This window comes from Mytilus galloprovincialis, chromosome 8, assembly GCF_965363235.1.
Source record: "Mytilus galloprovincialis chromosome 8, xbMytGall1.hap1.1, whole genome shotgun sequence".
NCBI classification, from domain to species: Eukaryota; Metazoa; Mollusca; class Bivalvia; order Mytilida; family Mytilidae; genus Mytilus; species Mytilus galloprovincialis.
This window is the reverse complement of record NC_134845.1, coordinates 150,303-176,993: the sequence shown is the minus strand read 5'-3', so window position 1 is coordinate 176,993 and position 26,691 is coordinate 150,303. Positions and strand designations below refer to the sequence as shown.

The following is a 26,691-nucleotide window of genomic DNA, read 5'->3' as shown; positions in this document are numbered from 1 at the left end:
AATGTGGTTCTGGTCAGATGATTATTGCCACACAGACATACAATGAAAATTGAGAAATTATGGGAATTTGCCTGCATTTATAATTAGGGTTTTGCCTTTTTATACTAAAATGCCATTATTATTTTTGCGGTATTAACAAAATTCATGTTAAGGCTGTTTAATTCATATACAAAAAAAATCAAAACACGAGTTTAGTTCATTGCAATTATAACCCCCTTTGCATTTTTCGCAATAAAAAAAACCAAACATTACAATAATTTCTGAATTAAAAGTATCCATCTTCATGATCTTACAATCATTTCATAATCCAAATATTGTTTATCAATAAAAGTATTAGAAAATTAGACCAAAAAAAACCCCAATAACTTAACCGTTAAAATGAGGTCATGGTCAAATAAAACATGCCACCTGATCACTATCCCTATGTCACTCTTTCTGCGACAAAAGATGCAGTTTAACAAAAACTACAATGTATCAACGATTTTTCCGTCCTTTGTCAAAATATTTCTCTTTTATTGCGAAAAACTCCTTCCTAGGTTCACCTTGATCAACTGCAGTCTGTAAAATAATACAATATTTGATTCAATATCATGATTTAGTACTAAGGTCACTTTTAAACATGTTATTAAATAGGAGAGGACACTATTTCATAGAATGAAATTCAAAACAGTGTAGCTGTGGCCATTGATTGACACATTAAAATCATCCATTGACTGGGACAATTTACGTGAACGTTTGTCTGTAACGACCACTGTTCACGACGTACATACGATAGACATTTAACCTTTGTGTTTTGATTTATATAATTGATATAAATCAAAATATCGTGCTATTTCTGATTAATTTTTCGAATTACTTTATTTAGGTGTTGAGAACCTTTGGTGACCCCATAGTTTAAGTGTCTTTAAAAAGTACATAGTGAGCATTACTCCTCAGCTCATCAATCATAACATGGACATATCTTTATTGCAGACATGAGCCCCATTACGCAGGACACACAGGAGGCTACTGATGTTGGTAAGTCAATGACAATTTTTAGGATGAACCGTCTTACTCCCTGATTTACACTATTTCCCGACGCGAAACTGTCAATCCATGTAGGTGCCGAAAAAGTGTTATCACTGTATTATATGTATGCGATCACAAGTTCAAACCTCCTTCTCTCAACTGTAGATCAACACCCGTTTCATTACTTTTACATAACGGCAAGTAACACACGTTTCCTATCAATGACAACATTTGACTAACATTAACTGTACATGTTAAAGTTTTCATGTAAATTAAGTGGTTTACTATTACAGAACAACCATATGCATCATCAAGACGCACGACACCAAAAAACTGGCTGTTAGCCTCAACATTAAAGCCCTCCAACTCACAGGCCTACACCTCCGAGGAGTTGTATAGACCCTGGTCGACCTCAAAGGCCTCCACCTCACAGACCTACACCTCAAAGGATCCAGTCGGTAAATTAATGACACTACATCCATTAACCCCATAACCTCATCACACACAGTACACTGACGCGTGATTTGGGGACTCTTGTATTTTTATCAATAATGGCATGCACATATCTTTATGTGTTATAATTTTATTATATGTATGCTATCACTCATTTCAACATCCTTCTGTCAAGTGTAGACCAGCACATTCCAATACAACTCTCGATTCATGGCAGTAGTCTGTCGTCGCAAATGACAACGGGTTAACGCTTTCCCTTTGTATATGTATAAATCAGCAACATTTCACACTGATCTTGCTCAGTCAATGAACTCCCTCATAGACACTGTTCGCGTACGCGAAACTGTCAATCCATGTAGGTGCCGAAAAGGTGTTATCAGAGTCTTATATGTATGCAATCACAGGTTCAAACCTCCTTCTGTCAACTGTAGATCAACACCCCTTTTATTATGTTTGCATAACGTCAAGTAACACACGTTTCCTATCAATGACAACATTAGACTAACATTAACTGTACATGTTAAAGTTTTCATGTAAATGAAGGGGTTTACTATTACAGAAGAACCAGATTCATCAAGACGGACGACACCATATAACTGGCTAAAATAAAAACAACTGGCTCTTATCCTCCACTCAAAAGGCATCCACCTCAAAGGCTTGGTCGGATCCAGTCTGGGATTTCGGTAAGTTAACAACACTACATCAATTCACCCCAAAACCTCCTTACACACAGTACACTGACGCGTCACTTCGGGACTCTTGTATTTTTTGGCTATTACTCCTTAACTCATGAATAATAACATGGACATATCTTTATTTCAGACATGAGCCAGATGACCCCGTCAACACAGGACAGACAGAAGGCCACTGTTGTTGGTAAGTCAATGACACTTTTATTTTCAATGAACTGTCGTACTCCCTCATATAAACTGTTCACGTACGCGATAGCTGTCATTCCATGCATCTGCCAAGAAGGTGTTATCACTTTATTATATGTATACAATCACAGTTTCACACATCCTTCTCTCCACTGTAGATCAACCAAATGTTTAATCATTCTTCTCTTAACGCTACACAAACACTTTTGAGTAGAACTTTGCATTGATGTGAATAGTCTGTTGTCGGAAATGAGTACGGACCTCTGGTCAAATTATTTATCACTCCTCATGGTATCATTAGTCACATGCACATATCTTTATTGCAGATATTCACTCTGTGGAAGAAGGCCACATGCTAACTGATGTTGGTAAGTCAATGACACTTTTATTTTCAATGAACTGTCGTACTCTCTCATATAAACCGTTCACGTACGCGATAGCTGTCATTCCATGAATCTGCCAAGAAGGTGTTATCACTTTATTAAATGTATACAATCACAGTTTCACACATCCTACTCTCAACTGTAGATTAACACATTTCAGTACAAGTCTCGGTTCATGCAAGTCATTTGTCGTTGCTAATGACAAAGGATCACCGCTTTCCCCTATGTATCTGTATAAATCATCAACATGTCAATCATAACATTAACATATTTTTAATTGCAGACAATACTCCTCCTGAGGAGCCAGAAACAGACACAGATCTCGGTAAGTCAATGACATTTTATAGCCCTACCTCTGCCCAAAAATTGTTATCACTGTAATATATGTATATGATTACGTCACGGCTGTAATTGTAGCTGTCATTCCATGCATCTGCCAAGAAGGTGTTATCACTTTATTTTATGTATACAATCACAGTTTCACACATCCCTCTCTCAACTGCAGATCAACACATTTCAATACAAGTCTCGAATCATGCAAGTCATTTGTCGTTGCAAATCACCGCTTTCCCTATGTATCTGTATAAATCATCAACAGGTCAATAATAACACGAACATATTTTTAATTGCAGACAATACTCCTTATGAATGGGAAACAGACACAGATCTCGGTAAGTCAATGACATTTTAGAGCCCTGATTCTTCCCAAAAATTGTTATCACTGTAATATATGTACACGGTTACGTCACGGCTTTAATTGTAGATTTGTAGGATTTATCAATGTATCAATAATAACATATAGATATCTCTTTAATTGCAGACGAACCGACCGACCCACCACCACCACAACAACAACAACAACAACAACAAGAGGCAGGCCCCGACATTACAGAGTGTCATATTGGTAAGTGAATGTCAATTCTTAAATGAGCTTCATTACGTTCTACACTTACACGAAACGACGGTAATAGCAGGTGTGTGGGCAGAAGCCAACATCGACACTGATGTGGGTAAGTCAATGACACATTTCGTTTTAAATGAACCGTCTTACTCCCTCATGTACACTGTTCGCGTACGCAAAACTGTCAATCCATGTATCCGCCAAGAAGGTGTTATCACTTTATTATATGTATACAATCACAGTTCCAAACGTCCTTCTCTCAACTGTAGATCAACCAAATGTTTAGTCATTCTTCTCTTAACGCTACACAAACACTTTTGAGTAGAACTTTGGATGGATACGAATAGTCCGTTGTCGGAAATGGGTACGGACCTCTGATCAAATTATTTATCACTCCTCATGGTATCATTAGTCACATGCACATATCTTTATTGCAGATATTCACTCTGTGGAAAAAGGCCACATGCTAACTGATGTTGGTAAGTCAATGACATTTTTATTTTCAATGAACTGTCGTACTCCCTCAGATAAACTGTTCACCTACGCGATAGCTGTCATTCCATGCATCTGCCAAGAAGGTGTTATCACTTTATTATATGTATACAATCACTGTTTCACACATCCTTCTCGCAACTGTAGATTAACACATTTCAATACAATTGTCGATTCATGCAAATCATCTGTCGTTGCAAATGACAACGGATCACCGCTTTTCCTATGTATCTGTATAAATCATCAACAGGTCAATTATAACACTAAAATATTTTTAATTGCAGACAATACTCCTCCTGAGGAGCAGCCAGACGAGATCGGAGAAGGCCACAGGCACACAAATGTTGGTAAGTCAATGACACTTTTATTTTCAATGAACTGTCGTACTCCCTCATATAAACTGTTCACGTACGTGATAGCTGTCATTCCATGCATCAGCCAAGAAGGTGTTATCACTTTATTATATGTCTACAATCACAGTTTCACACATCCTTCTCTCAACTGTAGATTAACACATTTCAATACAATTGACGATTCATGCAAATCATCTGTCGTTGCTAATGACAACGGATCACCGCTTTTCCTATGTATCTGTATAAATCATCAACATGTCAATGATAACACTAACATATTTTTAATTGCAGACAATACTCCTCCTGAGGAGCAGCCAGATACACTCACAGATCTCGGTTAGTCAATGACATTTTATAGCCTTGTCTCTGCCCAAAAATTGTTATCACTGTATATGTATACGATCACGTCACGGCTTTAATTGTAGATTTGTATTATTTATCAATGTTTTAATAATAACAGACATATGTATTTAATTGCAGAGGATAAGACCCTGCCAACGCCTGCGGCAGAAGAGACAACGGAGTGTCATATTGGTAAGTTTATGTCAATTCCTAAATGAGCTCAAAAAACGCGAAACTCTAATAGCAGGTGTGTGCAAATTGGTGTTGCCTTTTATTACATGTATACGATCACATGCTTTCTCAATCTACTATCAACGCTGGGGAAAGACCGATCAATTGAATATTGCATTTACACCAACCGTCTAGCGTGTGAAAAACGTATTAGTTTTGGGTTGTTGTACTTTTCCGTCATATTCATAATAAACATATATATATATATTATATATAAATGAAAACTTTCAAATATCTTTATTGAATAGATGAGAAGGCCAACACCACCAACAACAACACAGTAGTGGTGACAGCCGAGCTACACCATCATAGCTCGGATAAGTCTTTGAAAAGTGAGTAAACAAAAATTCTTCTTAACATGTCCTGTACCCAGTAATGAAAATGGCCATTGTCTATTCTGTGTGTGTTACATTTTAATGTTGTGTTTCTTTTGTGTCGTTGTTCTACTCCTATATCTGATGCGTTTCCCTCAATTTTAATTTGTAACCCGCATCTGAATTTTTGGACTCTCAACCGATTTATGACTTTCGAACAGCGGTATACTACTGTTGCCTTTATTTGGGTCATTATTGATATATTATGTGTTAAAGTGGAAGAGTATTTTCAACAAATCGAGACTACAAAAAGGGTAGCTGGTCACAAAGGACTTATTGTTGGTGTAGTAGAGGAATTTAAAGATCACCAAAACCTCAATATTATATCAACTACAATTTAATGATATCCGCCAATTTGATACATATACGGATAAATTTCAACGAAACGTCATCATCTACTTTAAATTAAACTAACCTTTTTCTATGTTAACAGGAAAAGAGCAGGTGCTAATACGGCCGTCAAGGTTCCAAAGGACTAGTAAGTAAATTATGCGCTAAACAATTATCGATAGGTGTATTGGTCATGAAACTGGCATTGAAATACCGAAAATTCAGGTGCATTAAAGAGCAATAGATGTTGTGGATTTTCATAAAATACAATGATTAACTCATGTGTTATCAATTCACTCATACATAAACTATATATCAAATTCAAAACAAATTAAAAGGATTGGCAATGATCACAAACGTTTGTCATGTTCTTTCCAATAGAGAGAGATTTTGCAACGGTGATACATCATGTACATAATGTTTAGTGATGCTTCTTATGACTCAAGTTATTAATAATAAAAAAAAACACATTTTCTTCTTCAGGACCAACCCTCCCAATTCCGGACTCGGACAGAATAGGTAAATATAATATTACATCGTAATGAAAATGCAATCATACATATAACTATACCAATCCTTTTTTAATTCATATAGCGACGATAATAACAGTGTGGTGATAGTACAATTAATACCAATCCTTTTTAAATTCATATAAAGACTATGATAACAGTGTGGTGATAGTAAAATTTTAAGTTGTGCACAGTGTTGAAAGTGCATTATGACAGAGCATCATTTTATATTTTTCAGTTCATTTGGATTCCGAGGACGACGACCGAATAGAGATACTTTGTTAGTAAACACCTTAATTCTTTCCTCTGCAAATGAGGAGATGTCGGCACCTGCGCTAATACTAATGACCATACTGTCTGAAACAGTAGTAATGCTGAATCTGAAAAGGATGAATACTTTCGCAAACTACTGATTAGTCCATCATAAAAGGAATTATTAAATGGATGTTGTAGACCCAGTGCCATAACCATGATAAAAGGACGACACCATATTCCTTTGAAGCATAAACACATGTTTACTTATCACTATTGACACTCGGTAAATACCAGAATATCATGAATTACCACTTATTTTGCTTCACTGGAATAAATGATAGTAAATGATGTACAACACAAATGAACATAAAATACGTATATGCATATTCATCTCACAGAGCATGAACTGTGACTAATGTAAACTATTTTTTTACAGCATCCGGGGACGAATTCCTGGTGACAAAGGAGCACCTTCGCCAATTGAAGGAGGATCGGCGAGAGGATATAACCCAGCGCCCTCCACAGCGGTCCTCCCGCCGTTCCAAGCGCCCTTCAAAGCAGTCGTCACAGAGCCCTTCAAAGCTGTCACAGCGCCCTTCAAGCAGTGGGTCCAAAGAACAGCGCCCTTCCCAGGTAAGAATGAATAAACGTATATAACAGAAAGACCGAAAAGAAAACTAAAAACACAACATGAACAAATAAAAAAAGGGTGGCGACATCCATAATAGGCAAACCAAACGTTCAAACATTGGATACGAGCGTAAATTTCCAGAACTAAAACAGTTATTTTGTTTGTAACCCCACACTTGTATAACAGCTAGGTATATTATAAATAGCAAACAGTCCTAACAAATTGTAATGACCATAATCACTGAAGGGAATCCCAAAGAAGTATGATATGTAAATAAAACGAAAATGAACCAATGGAAAATAAAAAAAAAAACAACATCGTCAACATCGTCACAAAATGAATACAAACATCTCCAGAAAGGAGTGTTGCCATATGACACACATCGTATCTTGCATGTACCTATTGTTGCGTATAAATATTTGTTTTTGTTCTGTTGAACTACATATCAGTGTTATTTATACTTTTTTAATGACCCAAAAGAAATTGAAACAGACCACACTCTCATTCAAAACTGTGCCTGCACCTGCACCTGCACAGGTTGATGATGATGTGGAGTTGGTGGAAGTGATGGAAGTGGTGACCAAGAAACAGCCCCTGAAGAGAGCCGCCCACACTAAACAGAGGACAGGAGAGACAGTAAGTAATACATATTGTTGCATGGACATCCTTATTTACGATTTGATAGTGAAATATACATGCATGACTGCTATTTACTGATATCATTAACATATTAATCATCACCGACATCGTATGAAACTACCGAATATCATCACTATTGAACCCTAAAATAGACATGCAGAACTCATATGTACTGGTATGATTAAGATATTAATCATAGTCTACATCGTTTTAACCTACCGAAGACCTTCACTATTGAACACTAAGATAGACATGCATGACTCCTATATAGTAGTTTCATTAACACAATAATTCTTACCTATATCATACGAGCCTACCGACACCATCACTATTGAACCCTTAGATGTACATGCCTGCATGACACCTATTTACTGGTATCAGTAACACATTAATCGTATCCTATATCGTTTCAACCTTTACAACTCCATCCCTATTGAACACTGGTTTTTATACTGTTCGCTTTATAAATGTGACAATGACGATACTCGAAAGCTTTATTGTTCCAATTCAGTTACACAGACAAATTGAACATGGTGTTCCCATAGCGTATACAGAATCTTTACGTAATAGCCGAAGCGTATGGGAATTTGTGTTATACTTTTTATAATATATGTATTGTATGTTCAAAGTGTGAACATTACAATAGTGAATAGTTTTTAATAGTTCTATGAATGCCTACACTGACGGTAATGTGTTAAAAAAACTAAATTTAAAGCGAATGAATGGGTTTTGAAATCACTATTATAGTGTCATAACATCAATTAATTTCGTTCCTTCGTCGTGGATCAACGGTTTCGTTGGCAATTTTTTCATCTCGTGGTTAATTTTCAGAAACGACAGAGATTGGAATGTCCAGTGCCAGGGTGTGGTGCCAGCGTCGTGAATGTCACACGACATTTGGCCGTCAAGACCCCTGCCCACTTGGCTGTTGACGTGCAGGATTATATCCCTGTACGTGAACCAGCCAAACGTCAGTATGGGGGCAGACGGGTGTGTTCCATTTGCGGCGTTGACACCATCCGCCTGGACCTGCATCTTGTGCGTTGTCACGAAATGACACGCCAAGATGCAGACTACCAGAAGGTCTTTGACGATTCGGCAGCCTATGTGTACGTCAGTGAGGACAAGACTCACCTTCAGCACTGTACCTATGCACAAAATTCCTGTAACATGCTTCTCAATGCTCTTTCGTTTCGTACTGTACTTGTGTTTTTGTTGACATTTTGTGGAATTTAACCGTCAGAGATAAATCTTTACTAGACAACACGCCCGTCTGGCGTACAAAATTATAATCCTGATACATTTGATAACTATGTCAAACAAAATTTAAAAGCCCCGTCTATCTATGATTTTTTTTTTCATATGCATTAACTGAAATACTATTACACAGTATTTCTATCTGTATTGTGTGCATTAGTGTTCAAATGACCCAACATTGGGTTCTTTCACACCTGTACCTGGTAAACCTTATAGCACTGAAAGTTATTAAATTCCTCTGAAGTTGTATTGTAACAGGTGACCATAATATCTGATTATATTTTTCTTTTATTCAGAAAATCTATCTCTGATCGATCTACGGGATCGAAAAAGTCGCTGGGGACCACCCACTCACACACCTGTGCCATCCACTTTTTCATGGACACCTTGTCCAAAGGAGCCATTGATGCTTTGGAAAGGATTGGTGAAGCCAATGGTCTCATTGACCAGCAGCTACAGGCTAAAAAGTAATTATCCTTATATAAGCAATTTCAACAGTAAATGTACAAATCATATTACACTTAAATCACATTTTATCCGAGGAATAGATAATCTTACCCGTATTGGCCACCACTGTGTGTCATTTTTAAGTCCTGACTGATCTTCAACTACATGTTTTCGTGGGATAACTATTTTGATTTCATCGTCACTGACGACTCTTATGTAGACGAAATGCGCGGCTGGCGTATTAAATTATTAATCAGGTACCTGTAATAACTATTGATTGCAGTGTATGGGGTTATTGCAAAGAATTAGAACATAACAAAAATACAGTACAATTGATCTAACAAGTGTACATATCCCCTGTACTAGGGGGTAGTGCTGTTATTTGTTGGTACGCATTAAAGATATATTCATTCTATGTGGGTTTTTTTGAATAATTCATAAAAATGTTTAATTTTTTTCAGAATCCAACCAGAGAGCATGAAGGCCTACCTTCACAGCCTTGCTAATTATCTTACTTTTATCTCCGGCTCCAGCAAATGGATGCGGCATATACAATATACGCCCATCCAGCTCCTGACACTAGTGAACAAAATCAAAAATATGGCCAAGTCTCTCAAAGAGGACATCAATAAAAGACTAGTGGAAAGGTACAATTCTACACTCTATATCTTAAGGGTTTTAAGAGAATTACTTAATCACCCTTTTTACCTGACCCTTCACCAGTATAACTGGTAAGAATACGATACAAATTACATTAAACATTTATAGGAAGTCACATCCTTGAACATGTGTCCACACCAAATGTCTTTTTTATCGATTATTATTTACAACCACTGGGTTTATCACCTTGTTCTGGGATGTTTCGTTCATTTCTTATACAAATTTTAATACCTTTAAAGTTTTTTTTTTTTAACGTAATAATATCTTTATTGCATATTTGCTGTAACAATTTACTAAGTTTACAGCTTGTAACTTAGTATCCCTCATGTTAGTTTACCTAATAGTTTAGGGAAGCACTATTTGGTAAGATATAACTAATTCATAATATTAGTATCTATAGTACAATTGATTTCACAATTATATATTAAAATAAATATTGTGAATACACATACAGATCTTTGTTAAATAATTTCCTTCCCTATTTTTATACATTAACTTTTCCGGAATCTTTTCCGTTATCGATTTTATCAAATGATCCGTATTCCATTGAAAGAAATTGGGCATAGTTAGTGTTGTTTCAACAAGCATGTGCGTTATCGCATTATTGATTGTGTCTAAATATTCTTATATAAACAGGATTTAACTTATTTTATAACATTTGGTAAGTATGCAATTTTTGTTTAAGTTTCTACTGATCTATTGTATGTCGTCGTGTATATGTATTACACAAGTTAAGTCATTCATTTTAGCGTGCACAATTCACAATTTGTCTACACTAGTCACTAGAATAAATTATTAAATAATCGTGATTACACATGTTTATCTTTTTTTTTCCCTATAATGTTTATGAATAAAACAACAATATGTACCATGTCGTTACTTATGCATGGTTGAACATTTTTACAAACATGCCAACATGCATGATTGAACTTGTGAATAAACATGACCATATATGGCTTGTAAACAATTAACAATTGTGTTTACAAATTACTATGTTTTAACTTTTTATAAAATAATGTTTCAAACATTTAAATTGATTTAATTCTGATTTTTTTTTTTTAAATCTTCAATGAATCTATTTGTTTTTAGAATTGTCTTACTATTATTTTTGTTATTAAAATTGTTCATTTCAATAATATCTGAAATTTCTTTTTGGAAAATTTTCAAAATGTTTATTTTTTTGGTTTTCTTTTCTGAGACATAATATGCTTTATATAATGAAAAGGATATTATTGTTAGTATGTAGTTAATATCAAAGTATGCTGAGTCTTCAATTTTGTACCCTATTACTAGATTTTCAAGACTTATAATGTTTTTGTCTATACCTAGGGAGTTCATTAATTTCATTGCTATTTTTAGGAAGTCTGTATTAAATAAGCAGTTGACAAAAAAGTGTTCATAGTTATCTTTTTCTTTACAATGTTTACATAAGTTGTCTTCAGTAATTTTCCACTTTTTTAATAGTTCATTGCATGGCAGAATATAGTGAATAAGTTTCCATCTAAACATTTTTAATCTGTTATCAGTGAGATATTGAAAAATGAAAACAAAGTTATTTTTGAACTTGTAACTTAAATTTTTGTCAAATAATTTTTCCCACAACAGAAAACCGTTCGGTTTTTCATGATTTTCTTTTAGTTTTAACATTTTATAAAGTTCTCTAGTGCTCGTTATTGGAGTTATTGTTGTGTACCTAATTTTTAAGTCGTTAACAACTTTAACTTTAGTTTTGATGGATTCTTCAGTACAAAGAATTAATTTCCAATTCATTGGAATAGCCTTTTTTAACATATATATTTGGTTTATCCAATTTTGTTTATATTTAAGCTTAGATAAGATGGTTGTTTCAGAGATTTTACCCTCTTCATCAATGATATCATTTATTGTAATTATATCACTTTTTATCCAATCGTCAAAGTTTAGACATTTTCTGTTAAACCTAATATTATCATTTCCCCACAAAACTTGTTTTCTAATTTCAAAAAATCTTTTGGGATATTTTGTGTTTCCTCCTTTTTCACTAATCCAATCTTTAATTAGTTGCTTGTAAAAGTCTGGCATATTTTGTAGCTTATTTTTATCAATGTCTTTAATACTTTTTAAATTCATTTTGAATACAAGAAGATTTTTCCCTAATTTGTTAAAATAAAATTTTGGAATGATTGTCCAATTATCATTTTTATCTTCACTTAATTTTAAAATCCAGCTGATATGCAGTGATTTTATGTAAACATCAATGTCTGTCATTTTAAGTCCACCTTCCAAAAAATCTTTTGAAAGTGTGGATCTTTTTATTTTGTCTTTTTTGCCTTTCCATATAAAATTATATATCAAAGTTTTAAAATTTTGCAACATTTCTTTAGGAATTATAGTGTTTGATGCAATATATGTTAGGTTTGGCAAAACAAGTGATTTGATGATGACTATCTTTCCTATAATAGTAAGATTTCTTTTACTCCAATCAGTTATTATTTTTTTACATTTTAAAAGCTGTTTTTCAAAATTTAATTTTTGACATTCTTGTTTATTGTGACCAAAGTAAATTCCAAGACTTTTAATAGGTGTAGTACACCAATTTATATCTTCACATTTATCACGACAGTGTTTCAATTGGCCTAGCCATATCCCTTCAGTTTTTGTTTTGTTCAATTTTAAGCCTGAGAAAGTACCAAATATTTCTATTAAATTAATTGCAAGAGTAACATCTTTTTTTGATTGAAGAAATAAAGTAGTATCATCTGCTAGTTGGCAAATTTTCAGAGTATTACTTTTTCCGTCTAGTTTTATTTCTAGTCCTTTTAAATTTTTATTTTCCCTTATCTTAATTGCCATTACTTCTACTGCTAGAACAAATAGTAACGATGATAACGGACATCCTTGTCGGATTCCACGTGAAGCACTGAATCGAGTAGAAACCCACCCGTTATTAATAATGCATCCTTTAATATCCGAGTACATTGTCTGAACCCACCTAATAAAATTATTTTTAAAGCCAAATTTCTTTAAAGTCTCAAACATGAAGTCCCATTCTAACGAGTCAAATGCTTTTGTAAAGTCAAGGAATAAGATTGCCCCATCTATTTTAAAAGTCTCAGAGTAATCTATTACATCTTGTATTTGTCGAATATTAAAACCAATATACCTATTTTTTACATATCCTTTCTGGTCAGTGTGTATAATTTTGGGTAGCAGGGGTTTTAATCTTTGTGCTAATGCATAAGCGAGTAATTTTGCATCATAATTTAAGAGAGTTATAGGTCTATAATTATCTAGTGAAAGAGGGTCATTTTTTTTATAAATTAAGGATATTAGACCTACTTTCTGAGTGTTTGATAGCTTTCCTTTTTCATAACAATAATTAAAAGTAGCGACAATAAAAGTTTTTAATTCTTCCCAAAATTTTCTGTAAAATTCAACATTTAATCCATCAAGCCCAGGAGCTTTATTTAGTTTCATTTTAAAAATTGCATCAGTACATTCATCAACAGTTATTTCCCCTTCACAAGTATTACTTTCAGAGTCATTTAATTTTTTATATTCTTTTAGAGATTCTAAGTACTTTTTTGTTTCTTCTATCTCGGGATTTTTTGTAGAGTACAAATTTTTATAATAATTTGCTTCTAATTCTAATATTTTGTCTTGATCTCTTGTAATTTGACCCTTATCATCATATAATTGGGTTATTGTTTTTCTACTCTGTCTAGATTTTTCCATCCCTAGAAAATATGCTGAATTTTTTTCTCCCTCTTCAACCCATTTTACCCTTGCCCTTATTCGGTTACCTTTTATTTTCTCATTATAGAGTTTTCCTATTTCATTTTCTATATTTTCTACTTTCTGTACTAAATTGCTTTTGTTTTTGTCATTGCATGATGATTTGTCTATAATTTTATTTAATTCCGTTAACATTTTTTCCAACTGGCTGATTTGGTCTTTTTTATTTTTAGCTTTTATTTTACAATAGTTGATTGTCTGGTCTCTAACTTCAATTTTGAAATTGTCCCACAGAATGTCAAGTTCAGTTTTAGTTTTTGCCTTGTTTTTATAATTTTTTATTATCTTATTAATTATTTCAATGTAGTCTTCATTCTGAAGTACACTACTGTTAAGTTTCCAGTATCCCTTTCCTTTTTGTCCTCTACTTAAATTTATTTTTAAGGAAACACAGTTGTGATCTGTGTATTGTAGTACTATTGGTCTTATATCACATGAAACACAGTTTTTGAATACCTCAGGAGCAATTAAAAAATAATCAATTCTTGTTGACTCCGATCTATCTTTTCTACTCCATGTATATTGAATTTTGTTTGGATTTCTGTTTCTCCACACATCACTTAGTTTAAGGGACTTTATAAGTTTATTTAAGTTGTAAGCAGGTTTTTTTTTTATTTTGGTGCTTAGATTTGCTTTTTGAATCAATATGGGATAAAATTTCGTTAAAATCTCCTCCTAGAATTAATTGACCCAAACTTTTTTCTTCTATTACAGCATGTACAGTTTTAAAAAAAATATTTCTGCTTTTTGGATTATTTGGCGCATAAATGTTAGCTATTGTTATAATAGTGTCATCTATTTCAATATTAACAAGCAATAGCCTTCCTTCATTATCTTTATAGTCATCTATAATTTTAAAGTTTAGTTTTTTTTTCAGCCATATGGCAATTCCCCTTGAATTGCTGGAACCATTACTTAGTATAAGTTTGCCTTCAAATTCAGTATTTAAATGGTTTATCAAATTATCTGTAAAGTGTGTTTCTTGCATAAGAAGAATGTCACATTTTTGGGTTTTCGACCATTCAATCAATCTTTTTCTTTTATCAGGTTGTTGTAAGCCTTTACAATTTACTGTACAGATATGAAGATGTTTGTTTAATACCATAGTTGGTGAGTATTTTTAATATTTATTTGTAACATCCATTATGCTTCAGTAAACTTAGGTAAATCCCCTTTGGAGTGCTAATAATTAGGTTACATTTTAGGTGACCTTCACAGAGACTATAAATAGACATTTTTCCAGGTGTTTTATTTTTAAAGGGACTTTTATTTATTAATCGACTTGTTCTTGTATTATAAATAGGAGTAATATATTTATAATTCTTTTACATTTGTAGCTGAATGTATTTATTGTGTAATCATTACAAGTTTTACACTTATTAACTTTATAAATAATGTTAACAAACATTATTAATTTTTTACCTGTACTTGTACTTTTTGTGTTTAAATTCAATCTACAAAAAGGATGATTTGTCCATCCTGCACATTTAATTTTACTGGTTTTACATGTGTTATTATGTAAAAAATAAGCATAGTTTATTTCTATTGAAGACATATAACTACAAGTTACATTCAAAAATGAGAAAAATGTGTTGTTTTCTTTGACCTCAAAGGTCATTATTTGGGTCATCCTTGTGACTTCACAAACAGTCATTGACATGTACATCATAACTTGAGTACACTCAGTGTCTGTTGGGCTCATATAAATATAAATACATATGTACTTCAATTTGAAATACATAATCAAAACATATTTAAAAAGAACTATTTGTATATACACATGCTTGCATATACATATACATGTATAACAAATAAAAACAATTTTGTTATAAGTACAAAGCATGAGAATCAGTTTTGTTAAAATATTTGTATTTATAGAAGTGGTATGTTGGTTTAAATTTTTCATTATAACCACATTTACTTTTACAAAGTTTAACTTTTGGGTTTTGAATATTTCTAGGATTGAATTTTTGACAAATAAAATATATTGTAAAATTGTTTGCTTGAAGATTTCTATTTTTTGCTTTATTGCCAAAATGTGTTTGATTAAACATTTCTTATCTTTATTTTTAGGATAAGAAGATGGTGACTGATTTTGACTGGTCCTCACTGAACATTGGCTTCCAAAAAGTTGAAACCTCATCAGATATGGATAAAATGTGAAAAGCTCAATATGTACAGACAGAACAAATATAATTATGTACAACTGCATTTTTAAATTTTTTTTTTTTTTTTTTATAATATATAATAAAATAGGTTTAATACAATATTACAGTGTTCACTAGTATTGACTGCTAATTACACTTAGACAGATTAATTATTTTTTTTTCGTGGTTCTTGATCGTTTTGTACTATTATTTGTAGCACCATCATGAAGTTTTTCTGTAGGGGTAACTGGTGACTTTTCAAGTCCACTGCTAGTTGTTGCTTTCACTGGGGTATCATGATTTTGGCGTTGAGACGAAGATTGAGTAGTTGTGAATTTGGTGATTTGTTGTTGTTCGGAGTTTTTGTTTGGAATTCCATTAGATTTGTTCGCTGTGTTTGCAGGTTTGTTATTTTCTCTGCGAGCAGGTATGACTTTTGGTCTAGCTGCTTTTAAATTGGGAATATCATCGAGCAGTTCACTATTGTTAGTGACAATCCCTGTTAGGATTGATTGAGATTGTTGCAGCTCTGTTTCAATGGATGTAGTTGGTATTGCTTCAACTATGTCTATTGGTGATTGTGTAGCCTCCGGATTTTCATTTTCCTCTGACTGAGGTTCTGCGTAAGCTTCACAATGATCGTTTTGATCTTCATCATGTACGCTAGAGTTTTCTTGTTCATGATCATGATTTGAGGATAAATCGCTTGTACATTCGTTTTGTCTGTGGCCTGATTCTCCACAGCTTCTGCATTTCCAATCATTTTGGCAGTCTCTGGTTTTGTGACCAGTTTCCATACATTTATTACACTTGATATTGTCGTTCTGTTGCCCTTTGTAAAGTACTGTGGCTCTGTATTTCCCAATGGGTATAGATTTGGGAATTGCCTTAGCTAATGGGCCATCACAGATGACAATTCGATCTCCTGTCTGACAGTCGGTGATTTGATATTCGAATCTAAATCTTTCCCTGAAGTGTTTAAGAATTGTGCAGTTGTACCCCTCTAGCGCTCTCAAAATTTGTCCATCATCCGCTGAGAGCGGTACATCTTTCACACGTATTTTGACATCTGTAGAATTTTCTTCAAACCGAACGCGGGGATTTCTAGAATATATGAATATAGATTTCCCCCGAAGCTCAAGACCGTCAGAAAGCAAACATTCTGTTTCTTTTTCTGTATCCAGGTATATCCGCCATAGACCTCTTATCCTTTGAAGACCCTTGATCGATCTTCTAGGTACTACTGCACCTATGGCTTTGTACATTTCATCAATTGTCAGATACAAACTTTTTAAATGTGGTTTTGGTATATCTCCAAATACATCAGATTCTTCAATGAATACTGGCTTAACTGAGGATATAGAATCATCAGATTGATCAAATTTAGGACCGTTTTTGAAGGCTTCGGCATACGACGCCATATTGGTTTTTTCTTGAGTGTCAGATTTGGTCATAGTTTACTCACCAATAGTGATATTTCAAGATAAATTCTCGAAAAGTTGGTGATAAACCACTAAGGGAATGTTTTTGTTCCTAATTGAATACTTTTCGTAACCAGTAAGAATGTCTAAATAAACTAAATACACAATTTCTCTGGAGCTATTTACAGCTATTTACAGACCCGTTACCGTGGTTAGGGGTCGTAATACCTTTAAAGTACCGGACGAAAATAACACCAATCACACGTCACTCGTAGAAACACACGTCGGGTGTATAAACACATATCTGTTTGGTCATTTGGATTAGATGTCACGTCACCTTCAAATTTTATATTACACACAAATTACGGCATATAGATAAGCTTAAGACGTTTTTTTCCCTTTCTTTCAGACAGGCAGCCGGGGAGTTGGACATTGCCATAGAGGGATGGATGGTGGGCTCCTACTTGAGCGGAGACCGCCATTCATTCCTCCACAACATGTTGGAGGAGGCAGGGACGAGAAAGTTAACCGCACCCGAACAGCTTGAGGTGCGTAATTGTCTCATGACCCTGCTCATCTTGACCAACGCCAAGAGAGCAGGGGACATTACGCACCTCACAAAAGACCAGGGGGTAAAAGCCAAATCCGCCAAGGGCGAAGACGTCGAACTGTTGGTAAGTAAATATAGATTAAAATCATAATAAATTATCCACGTCTCAAGTCATATTGAAAGTAACATTACATGCGTTCAGTTTTTAGTTTCTTTTGGTAATGAAGACATTATCCATCAATATTGTGGCAATTATAAGTAAACAATTGATAATCTGTTCAAGTGTCATTTAAAGAAATTGGTACGAAACAGTAAACGCCACTATGAGAATAACACTTAATCTATTAATGTCTGGCCTTTGTTACTCTTGTATGGATTCAGCATTAACTTGAATAATCATTTCAAATGCGCACTTTAATTTCCGGGCTGCACAAGGTGCGTACAGCTGTACACGTCAAAAAAAAAAATTAAAAAAACACACAGGTAGCCGATCACATGATAACTACTACCTCACTTGTTTATGTTTGTCGAATGGTGTTGTACAGATATAAGTACAAGTATATATGCTTTTTATATACAAGTTTAACTGTCATTTTCAGGTGTATGAACACAAGGAGGCCAAGTCGGGTAAAAAGTGCCCGATCCGGGTGACCGGCGAGGTCTTGAACTTCTTGAAGAAGTTCGACAAACATGTACCGAATAAAACTAAGTACATGTTTGTCACCAAGAGTGGAACCCAGATTTCATCCTCAGTAAGTGAAAAATATTCAGTTTAAAACTGAAGATTTATTTTATTATCTTTGTACTACCATTTAATTAGTGAACATTTATTAGTGAACAAAATAACAATGACACAATAGCCACTTTGGCAATGTTAGGGTAACAATTACGTGCAAGCAATATCAATAAATGTATTTGGATGGAGCATATGCAATCCTTCTTGTTGGTATTTTACTGGTATCGTTAGGTAAATATAGGTTGGTCCTTGATAAAATAATTATTACATATATTATTTATTTCAGTCTGTCCAAGATGGTCAATGATGAGTGGCAGAAGTTTGGCAAGTCCATTGACAAGGACTTGCCAAAGTTAACAGCAAGTTTAAACCGCAAGCTGGCTGTGACTACTATCCAAGAAGCCGGAGCCAACCGCCAGACCCAGACTGCCCTGGCCAAATTACTGCATGTAGATAAGCTTTAGACGTTGTTTTTTTTTCTTTCTTTCAGACAAGCAGCCGGAGAGCTGGATTTGCAAATAGAGGGTTGGATGGTGGGGTCCTACTTGAGCGGGGACCGGCATTCCGTCCTGCACAACATGCTAGAGGAGGCCGGGAGTCGACCTGGACAATTGCCGAACGACTAGAGGTGCTTAATTGTCTCATGACCCTGCTCATCTTAACCAACGCCAAAAGAGCAGGGGACATTACGCACCTCACCAAAGAGCAGGTCATCAAGGCAAAGTCGGAAAAGGGAGAAGATGTGGAATTGTTGGTAAGTAAATATAGATTAAAATATTAAATAATTCATCCACGTCTCAAGTCATATTGAAAGTAACATTACATGCGTAAAGTTTTTAGTTTCTTTTGGTAATGAAGACATTAGCCATCAATATTGTGGCAATTACTAAACAATTGATAATCTGTTCAAGTGTCATTTAAAGGAATTGGTACGAAATGGTAAAACGGCACTATGAGAGATATCACTTAATCTATTAATGTTTGGCGCCTGTCCCAAGTCAAGAGCGTCTGGCCTTTGTTACTCTTGTATGGATTCAGCATTAACTTGAATAATTATTTCAAATGCGCACTTTTATTTCCTGGCTGCACAAGGTGCGTACAGCTGTACACGTCAAACAAATTTTTTTTTTTAAAAACATACAAGTAGCCGATCACATGATAACTACTACCTCACTTGTTTATGTTTGTCGAATGGTGTTGTACAGAGATTAGTATAAGTAAATATGTGTTTTATATACAAGTTCAACTGTCATTTTCAGGTGTTTGAACACAAGGAGGCCAAATCTGGTAAGAAGTGCCCGATCCAGGTCACCGGCGAAGTGTTAGCCTTTCTAAAGAAGTATAACAAACATGTACCAAACACCACCAAGTACATGTTTGTCATCAAGAGTGGGACAGAGATTTCATCCTCGGTAAGTGAATAATATTCAGTTTAAAACTGAAGATTTATTTTAGTATCTTTGTACTACCATTTAATTAGTGAAAATTTATTAGTTAACAAAATAACAATGACACAATAGCCACTTTGGCAATATTAGGGTAACAATTAAGTGCAAGCAATATCAATAAATGTATATTGGATTGAGCATATGCAATCTTTCTTGTTTGTTTTTACTGATATCGTTACTTTAATATAAGTTGGACTTAATTTTGATAAAATAATTATTACATATTTTCTCTATTTCAGATGGTCAATTCCGAGTGGCAGAACTTTGGCATGAGACGTTGGTTTTTTTTTTTTTTGCAGACAAGCAGCCGGTGAATTGTACTTGAATATAGATGATTGGATGGTGGGATCGTATTTAAGCGGGGACCGCCATTCCTACCTGCACAACATGCTGGAGGAGGCAGGGATTCGAGCTATGACAATTGCTGAAAGATAAGAGGTGCGTAATTGTCTCATGCCCCTGCTCATCTTAACCAACGTCAAAAGAGCAGGGGACATTACGTACCTCACCAAACAGCAGGTGCTAAAGGCCAAGTCGCAAAAGTGAGAAGATGTGGAAGTGTAAGTAAGTAAATATAGATAAGTATAATGATAATTCACCCACTTTTAACAGGAATAATTATTTCAAATGCGCACTTTAATTTCGTGGCTGCACAAGTTGCGTACAGCTGTACACGTGAAACAAAAACTATAAAACATGCAAGTAGCTGATTGTGTTAACTACTACCTCACTTGTTTATGTTTGTCGAATGGTGTTTTACAGAGATTAGTATTTGTAAATATATTTTTATAAACAAGTTTAATTGTCATTTTAGGTCTTTGAATACAAGGAAGCAAGATCCGGAAAGAAGTGCCCGATCCGGGTCACTGCGAAAGTTTTGGCCTTCCTTCAAAAGTACAACAAACATGTGCACCCACCAATCAACACCACCAAGTGCATGTTTGTGACCAAGAGTGCACTCAGATTTCATCCTCGGTAAGTGAAAAATGTTAAGTTTCAAAGTCAAAAATTTATTATCTTTGTACTAACATTCAATTAGTGAACGAAATGACAATGACACAAAAGCCACATTGGCAATGTTAGGGTAACAATTAAGTAGAAGCAATATTAAAAAATGTATTTGGAAGGAGCAAAAGCAATCTTTCTTGTTTGTATTTTACTGATATCGTTAGGTAAATATAGGTTGGTCCTTAATAAAATAACTATTACATATATTCTCTATTTCAGTCGGTGTCCAAAATGGTGAACTATAAATGGCAGAACTTTGGTAAGTCCATTGACAAGGACTTGCCAAAGATGACAGCCAGTCTCAACCAGAAGCTGGCTGTCACGACCATCTATGACAAGAGCCACAGAACAACAGCTAGACATTCGGCATTGGATAGTGCACACGGACAGTACAAACTTGGCGTTTCACGAAAAAGAAACAAATGTATAACGGCTGCATGGGTACTCTGTTCTTCAAATATTTGATACAATTTAAATCTCAAATACCTTTTAACTTTCAATTATTACAGGTGCAAAATATTAAATGTATTCAGCTTTCATTTTATAACATCAAACGTCTAAACCAAAATCTACTCATTGAACTATTCATCATTTAAAATCATACATCAGTTACTGCTTGTCATGTGTGTTTACTTTATTTATTTCACTTCTTACTGAAAGTTACAAGTGTTTTAATAACGGTTTGAGTTTGACAATCAAGTGAAATACCAAGTTAGTATATATATAGGCAACTAAAACAGGGCTGAAAACAACCGTTGTTATCACTGTCAACAACCCTTGTTACTGCAACAAGACAAGTTTCGAGATTAGACCTCAAGCAAATATGTCGGCTAGAATGGTGGAGGATGGCAGTTGAGTGGACAAGGGGCGTCCGCTGGTAAGGAAATCGGATGTTTTGAAACATGGGGTACTGTTTGTGATAATGCTAACCCCATACCACACAGGGTACTGTGGTTGTGAAAGTATCACATATTGTAAAAAAAAATATTACGCGTTAGTGATAGCCCCAAAGCAAACAAGATATCGAAATGGATATGCAATCTTTCTTAGTTGTATTTACTTATATCTATCAGTCCATGTCTTAAATGGTGAATTAAGAATGGCAGAAATTTAGTAAGTCCTTTGACGAGTTCTGAAACGGAAGCTGGCTGTCGTGACCATAGGAGAAGCTGATCGGGTGACACAGACTGCCTTGGCTAAACATACTTCGCACAAGCCTGAAACCGCCGATAGGTTTCATGACGAGAACCAGAGAACAACGGTCAGACATTCCGCTTTCAATTCTGTGCAGGGATATTACAAGTAAGTCTTCATGAGAAAGATACGAATTTATAAGAGCTCAGTGCACTTTTCTTGAAATATTTGATATAATTTAAACCTCAAATAGCTTTGAACTTGCAATTAAAACAGGTGTAAAATATAAAAAAAAATTCAGCTTTCATTTCATAAGATCAAAAGTTTTCACAAAAATCTACTCATTGAACTATTCAACATTTAAAATCATACACGAGTTACTGTAGTGTTTGTCATTAGTGTTAATTTTATTTATTTCACTTCCTCGTGAAAGTTACAAGAATCTGAATAGGTTTATTAATGCCCATAGTACGTCAATCTCTAAAGACCCAAATGTTACAAAACACTTATCCTACCTCCATCACAAATATGTTGTTGTTCCCGCAGATAAAGCCCCAAACAACATCCATCGTTTTTGTGTAAAACTCTTACATTAACTGCTTTGATAAACAAATTGGGTATTGACAATTCACTTGGAAACTCAACATATACCCTCACGACACATACCAAAGAGGAAATCCTGGATAATCATAGGTCTGTTCTATGTTCCTTTGGAATTTCAACCAAAGATGAAGAACTGGATCTTCCATCACTGTATTGGATACCTAAACTTCATAAGTGTCCTTACAAACAACGGTATTGCTGGGTATTCCAAGTGCTCTAAGAAACTTCTTTCTAAATAATTCACATATTTTTTTATCAGTAATCAAAGACGGGCTTCAAGTTATTGTAAAACTGCCTATTCTAGAGGGTGGCGTGAATCAGATGTGGTTACTTAAAAATTCCAAAGATCTTTTAGAGTACATATACTCTCTTTTATATTGTAATAGTATTAAAACATTTGACTTTTCTACACTTTACACAAGTATTCCATATTCCAACCTAAAAGACAAATTGAAAGAGTTGGTATTGCTTCTTTTCATAAAGAAGAATGACCAACGTAGATACAAGTATCTTGTCTTAGGGAGGGATAAATCCTACTTTGTAAAGATTCACTCTGATTCAAACATAAAATTCTCTGAAAATGACATTATCAAGATGCTTGACTATGGGAACAAATTGTGCCCCTCTTCTTGCCGATTTGTTTCCTTATTATTATGAGGCTAACGTCATACAGGAACTTATAATGAAGAAAGATAATCAGTTAGCAATATCCTTTAACTCTAATTTCTGCTATATACATATTGGAGATGATATTCTTTCACTGTCAAGAGCAGAGAAGTTTGACGCAACATCGTGTCTCAAACTTCTGTTGAGGTGGGAGGATGTCTTGGCGCAGACGTGGAGATGAGGCAAGTCACAATAAATTATGTTCTCGGTATCAAATAATTGTATTACTGTATATTGTATTAATATTAATTGCTCTTTTACACGTGATTCGCTATTAGCAAGTATTGTATTGACATCAATCCCTCTCTATTAGGTGTTCACAGTCGATATTACATAACAGATTAATAGGCTAAGGTAATATATTTTTTCTGTTTACACAGAAAATGACCGTATTTGTCAAGGAAGATCTCATTCAATAAAGGGAAAACAGAGGGAGGACGAAATGGTCGATAAACAAATTATATTTATGGAACATGTGATACATTTATTTGGACGGCTGAATATAAATACCCGTGTATGAAATTATTTTTTAAACGTAAATTTACATAGGTTTCCTGTCAATGAAAACATTTGATGTTTGTTTTTACTGATACAGAACAATCGTGCATAAAAAAGAGTACCGCCGTATTACTGGATTATCTCGACTATCAACCAGCCGTCGATTTGTGGTATTGGTAAGTCGATGGAGATCCTTAAATTAACATCCATTACATCTTCACATACGCGTAACTCTGATTAGCATGTTGCACCCAATCTCTCCGTTTGTTAGTGAGTGAAATATAATTATTATCTTACACTACATAGTAAGTTGGCCTCAGTGGCTGAGTGGTCCTAAAATCACTAGCTATTCAACACCGAGATTTAGAGTTCGAACCCGCTACTACTACTCCAATCTTAATCGACTATGTTTGTCAGTTTTCCTATTGAAAGTCGGAGGTTTTCTCAGTGCACTCCACCAATAAAAAGTGGCCGCCAAATCATATCACTGCATTGTGTCTGCATGAGTGTTGATATTCGCGACTGGTTATGAGAATAATAACCAAATGGATTTATATCGCTGGACTTGTTTTCACTCAGGATATACACATTTTTGTTGCATTACCTTACCTAAAAGTCAAGCCAATATTGAATATTACTAACTAAAGCCATTTGTCACAATAGAAAATAAATTAGTTTCTAACCGAGACAGATGCATACATGGAGAGCGGGTGGTTACAGAAGGGACATTTAAACTCGCATGCCAAGGAAAAGACCAACAAATAGTCCAAAACAAGACAAAGCAACACGAACCCCGCAACACAATATGGATAATGCAAACGTTTTAAGTGGAGAGCATTTGACCTTTTTGATGTGTGATTAAGTAGCGATTGTTACGACTCAATACAACAGGTGATTTGCGCTAACATTTACAGATTGGTAGGCATTCTTTATAACAAACGTTCCTCAAGATGTCCATTTATAAATTGATGAATTATTGAAACTTTCAAATATTTCCAGGTCATGTATCCCGATTGATTAATAGATTATAGGTTGCTTAACGTCCAGTGGAAAATATATCATGCATGTTCAGGACGAAATCAAGTAAACACTATCGCCATCGGCGTCCCTCCCCCCTTTTTCCCACCGCTTAAAAATCTTAAATATTTGTTTTTATTAACAATTTCTATGTTTGAGGTTATCTTTACTATAAATTGAATATCCAGGACTGCAACACGCTGTCACTTCGCTCCTTCAACTATACACGCACGTCATAATTACATTGGCCGGAGGGGAACTTCATAGAGGATCAAAGGATTTAATTAAGACAGTCCTATATTTTATTACTTTCATAGCTTGATTTGAAGAAAAATACTTGTTCTTCAGAAAATGGCACTTGCTGGAATCTAAGGATATTGAAAACTTTTCTTTTCACAACTGTACCTATTGCTCAGTTGTACAGCATTGTAAATGAAAACTGGAATTCACCTAGTGCTTTCCTTTTCATATAAAACGATAAATGTATGGTAAACAAAAAGTTTTTTTTGGCTACTGACGATAAAAAAAACGGTTCAGAAATTGGATAGAGCAAGTGGTGAATGGTAATCTCAACAAAACAGCATTATTAAGATTACAAGACTTTACCAAAAAACACACGATAAGACGACTAGTGGAATAGATACAGCAATTGCAAAACGAGTGGATACGATCTGTAAATAAATATATCAACTTATATATAAAAAAAATTTAAAAAAAATAACCATATGCCTGATGAACAAAAATGTTCCAAGTATTGTAAGACATGGTTTGGTATAACAAGAAAACTTCTCTCAAAAGTTCAAAGACATTTCTCACCAATCCTCCCCCCTTTTTCTCCGCTTTAACCTCTGGATCCGCGCCTAAATATTAAATAACATAGGTAGGTATTATAAAAAAAAAAGGCCATCTGGGATGATGATCGGACACCGGGGTGTGTGGGTAGGGAGAGAAATTTGCTTTGCAACGGGATACCTACGTACTCCTCAAAGAATTGTTTCAAGGGTCCTTGTCGTGCATACTCTTTAAACGAATCATCAAATTTAACGTCTCCATCCTGAATGGATGCCCCACTATAGCATGCGCTTTACAGAACAAGAACAAGTGACCATACTTCTATTGACCAGCCTCCCTCCAAGGCACATGTCTAAAAGTTTCGGTCCTAACAATTCGATAGCTAAAATAGTCTTTTTCCGAAGGTCAATTTAACAAAGTGCTTTACAACGCATGGAATTGATACAGTTTTGTAATTAGTTTCACCATTAAGGATGATGTACCCTTGTGTTGATTCAATGCTAAACATATGGAAATTTTATAGAAAATCCACAGCCATTATCCTTGGTACTCTCATGTTTGGAAATTTGGTGACTTATAGGTATAGGTTTATTGCTTGCAGTGCTAGCATTGATTTCTTTAATACAAGTTAATGAATGTAGTTATTGGTTCTAAACAAATATTAATATGGACCAAGTCAAGTACACCTTTCAGGGTGCATTCGACTTAAGCGACTCAGCAAGCACGAAGGTGTTTCGGAATTTACAGGTTGCTT

General features: G+C 34.6%; 1 protein-coding gene and 1 long non-coding RNA gene across 2 annotated transcripts; both read left to right on the top strand.

The window, feature by feature from the left end:
- The first annotated feature begins 974 nt into the window (after positions 1-974).
- Positions 975-7,166, top strand: LOC143042933 (uncharacterized). The gene is made up of 12 exons (XM_076215438.1): positions 975-1,017; positions 2,284-2,337; positions 2,666-2,707; positions 3,006-3,047; positions 3,543-3,630; positions 4,623-4,804; positions 4,949-5,002; positions 5,290-5,373; positions 5,849-5,893; positions 6,229-6,264; positions 6,493-6,534; positions 6,946-7,166. Exons 1-12 carry the CDS (start codon positions 975-977, stop codon positions 7,164-7,166), a joined length of 933 nt encoding a protein of 310 aa, XP_076071553.1.
- Positions 7,167-10,389: 3,223 nt separating this feature from the next.
- On the top strand, positions 10,390-16,186 carry LOC143084802 (uncharacterized). Its single transcript, XR_012981170.1, has 3 exons — positions 10,390-10,804; positions 14,965-15,027; positions 15,991-16,186. It is a non-coding gene; the product is annotated as an uncharacterized LOC143084802 (long non-coding RNA).
- The last annotated feature ends 10,505 nt before the right edge of the window (positions 16,187-26,691 follow it).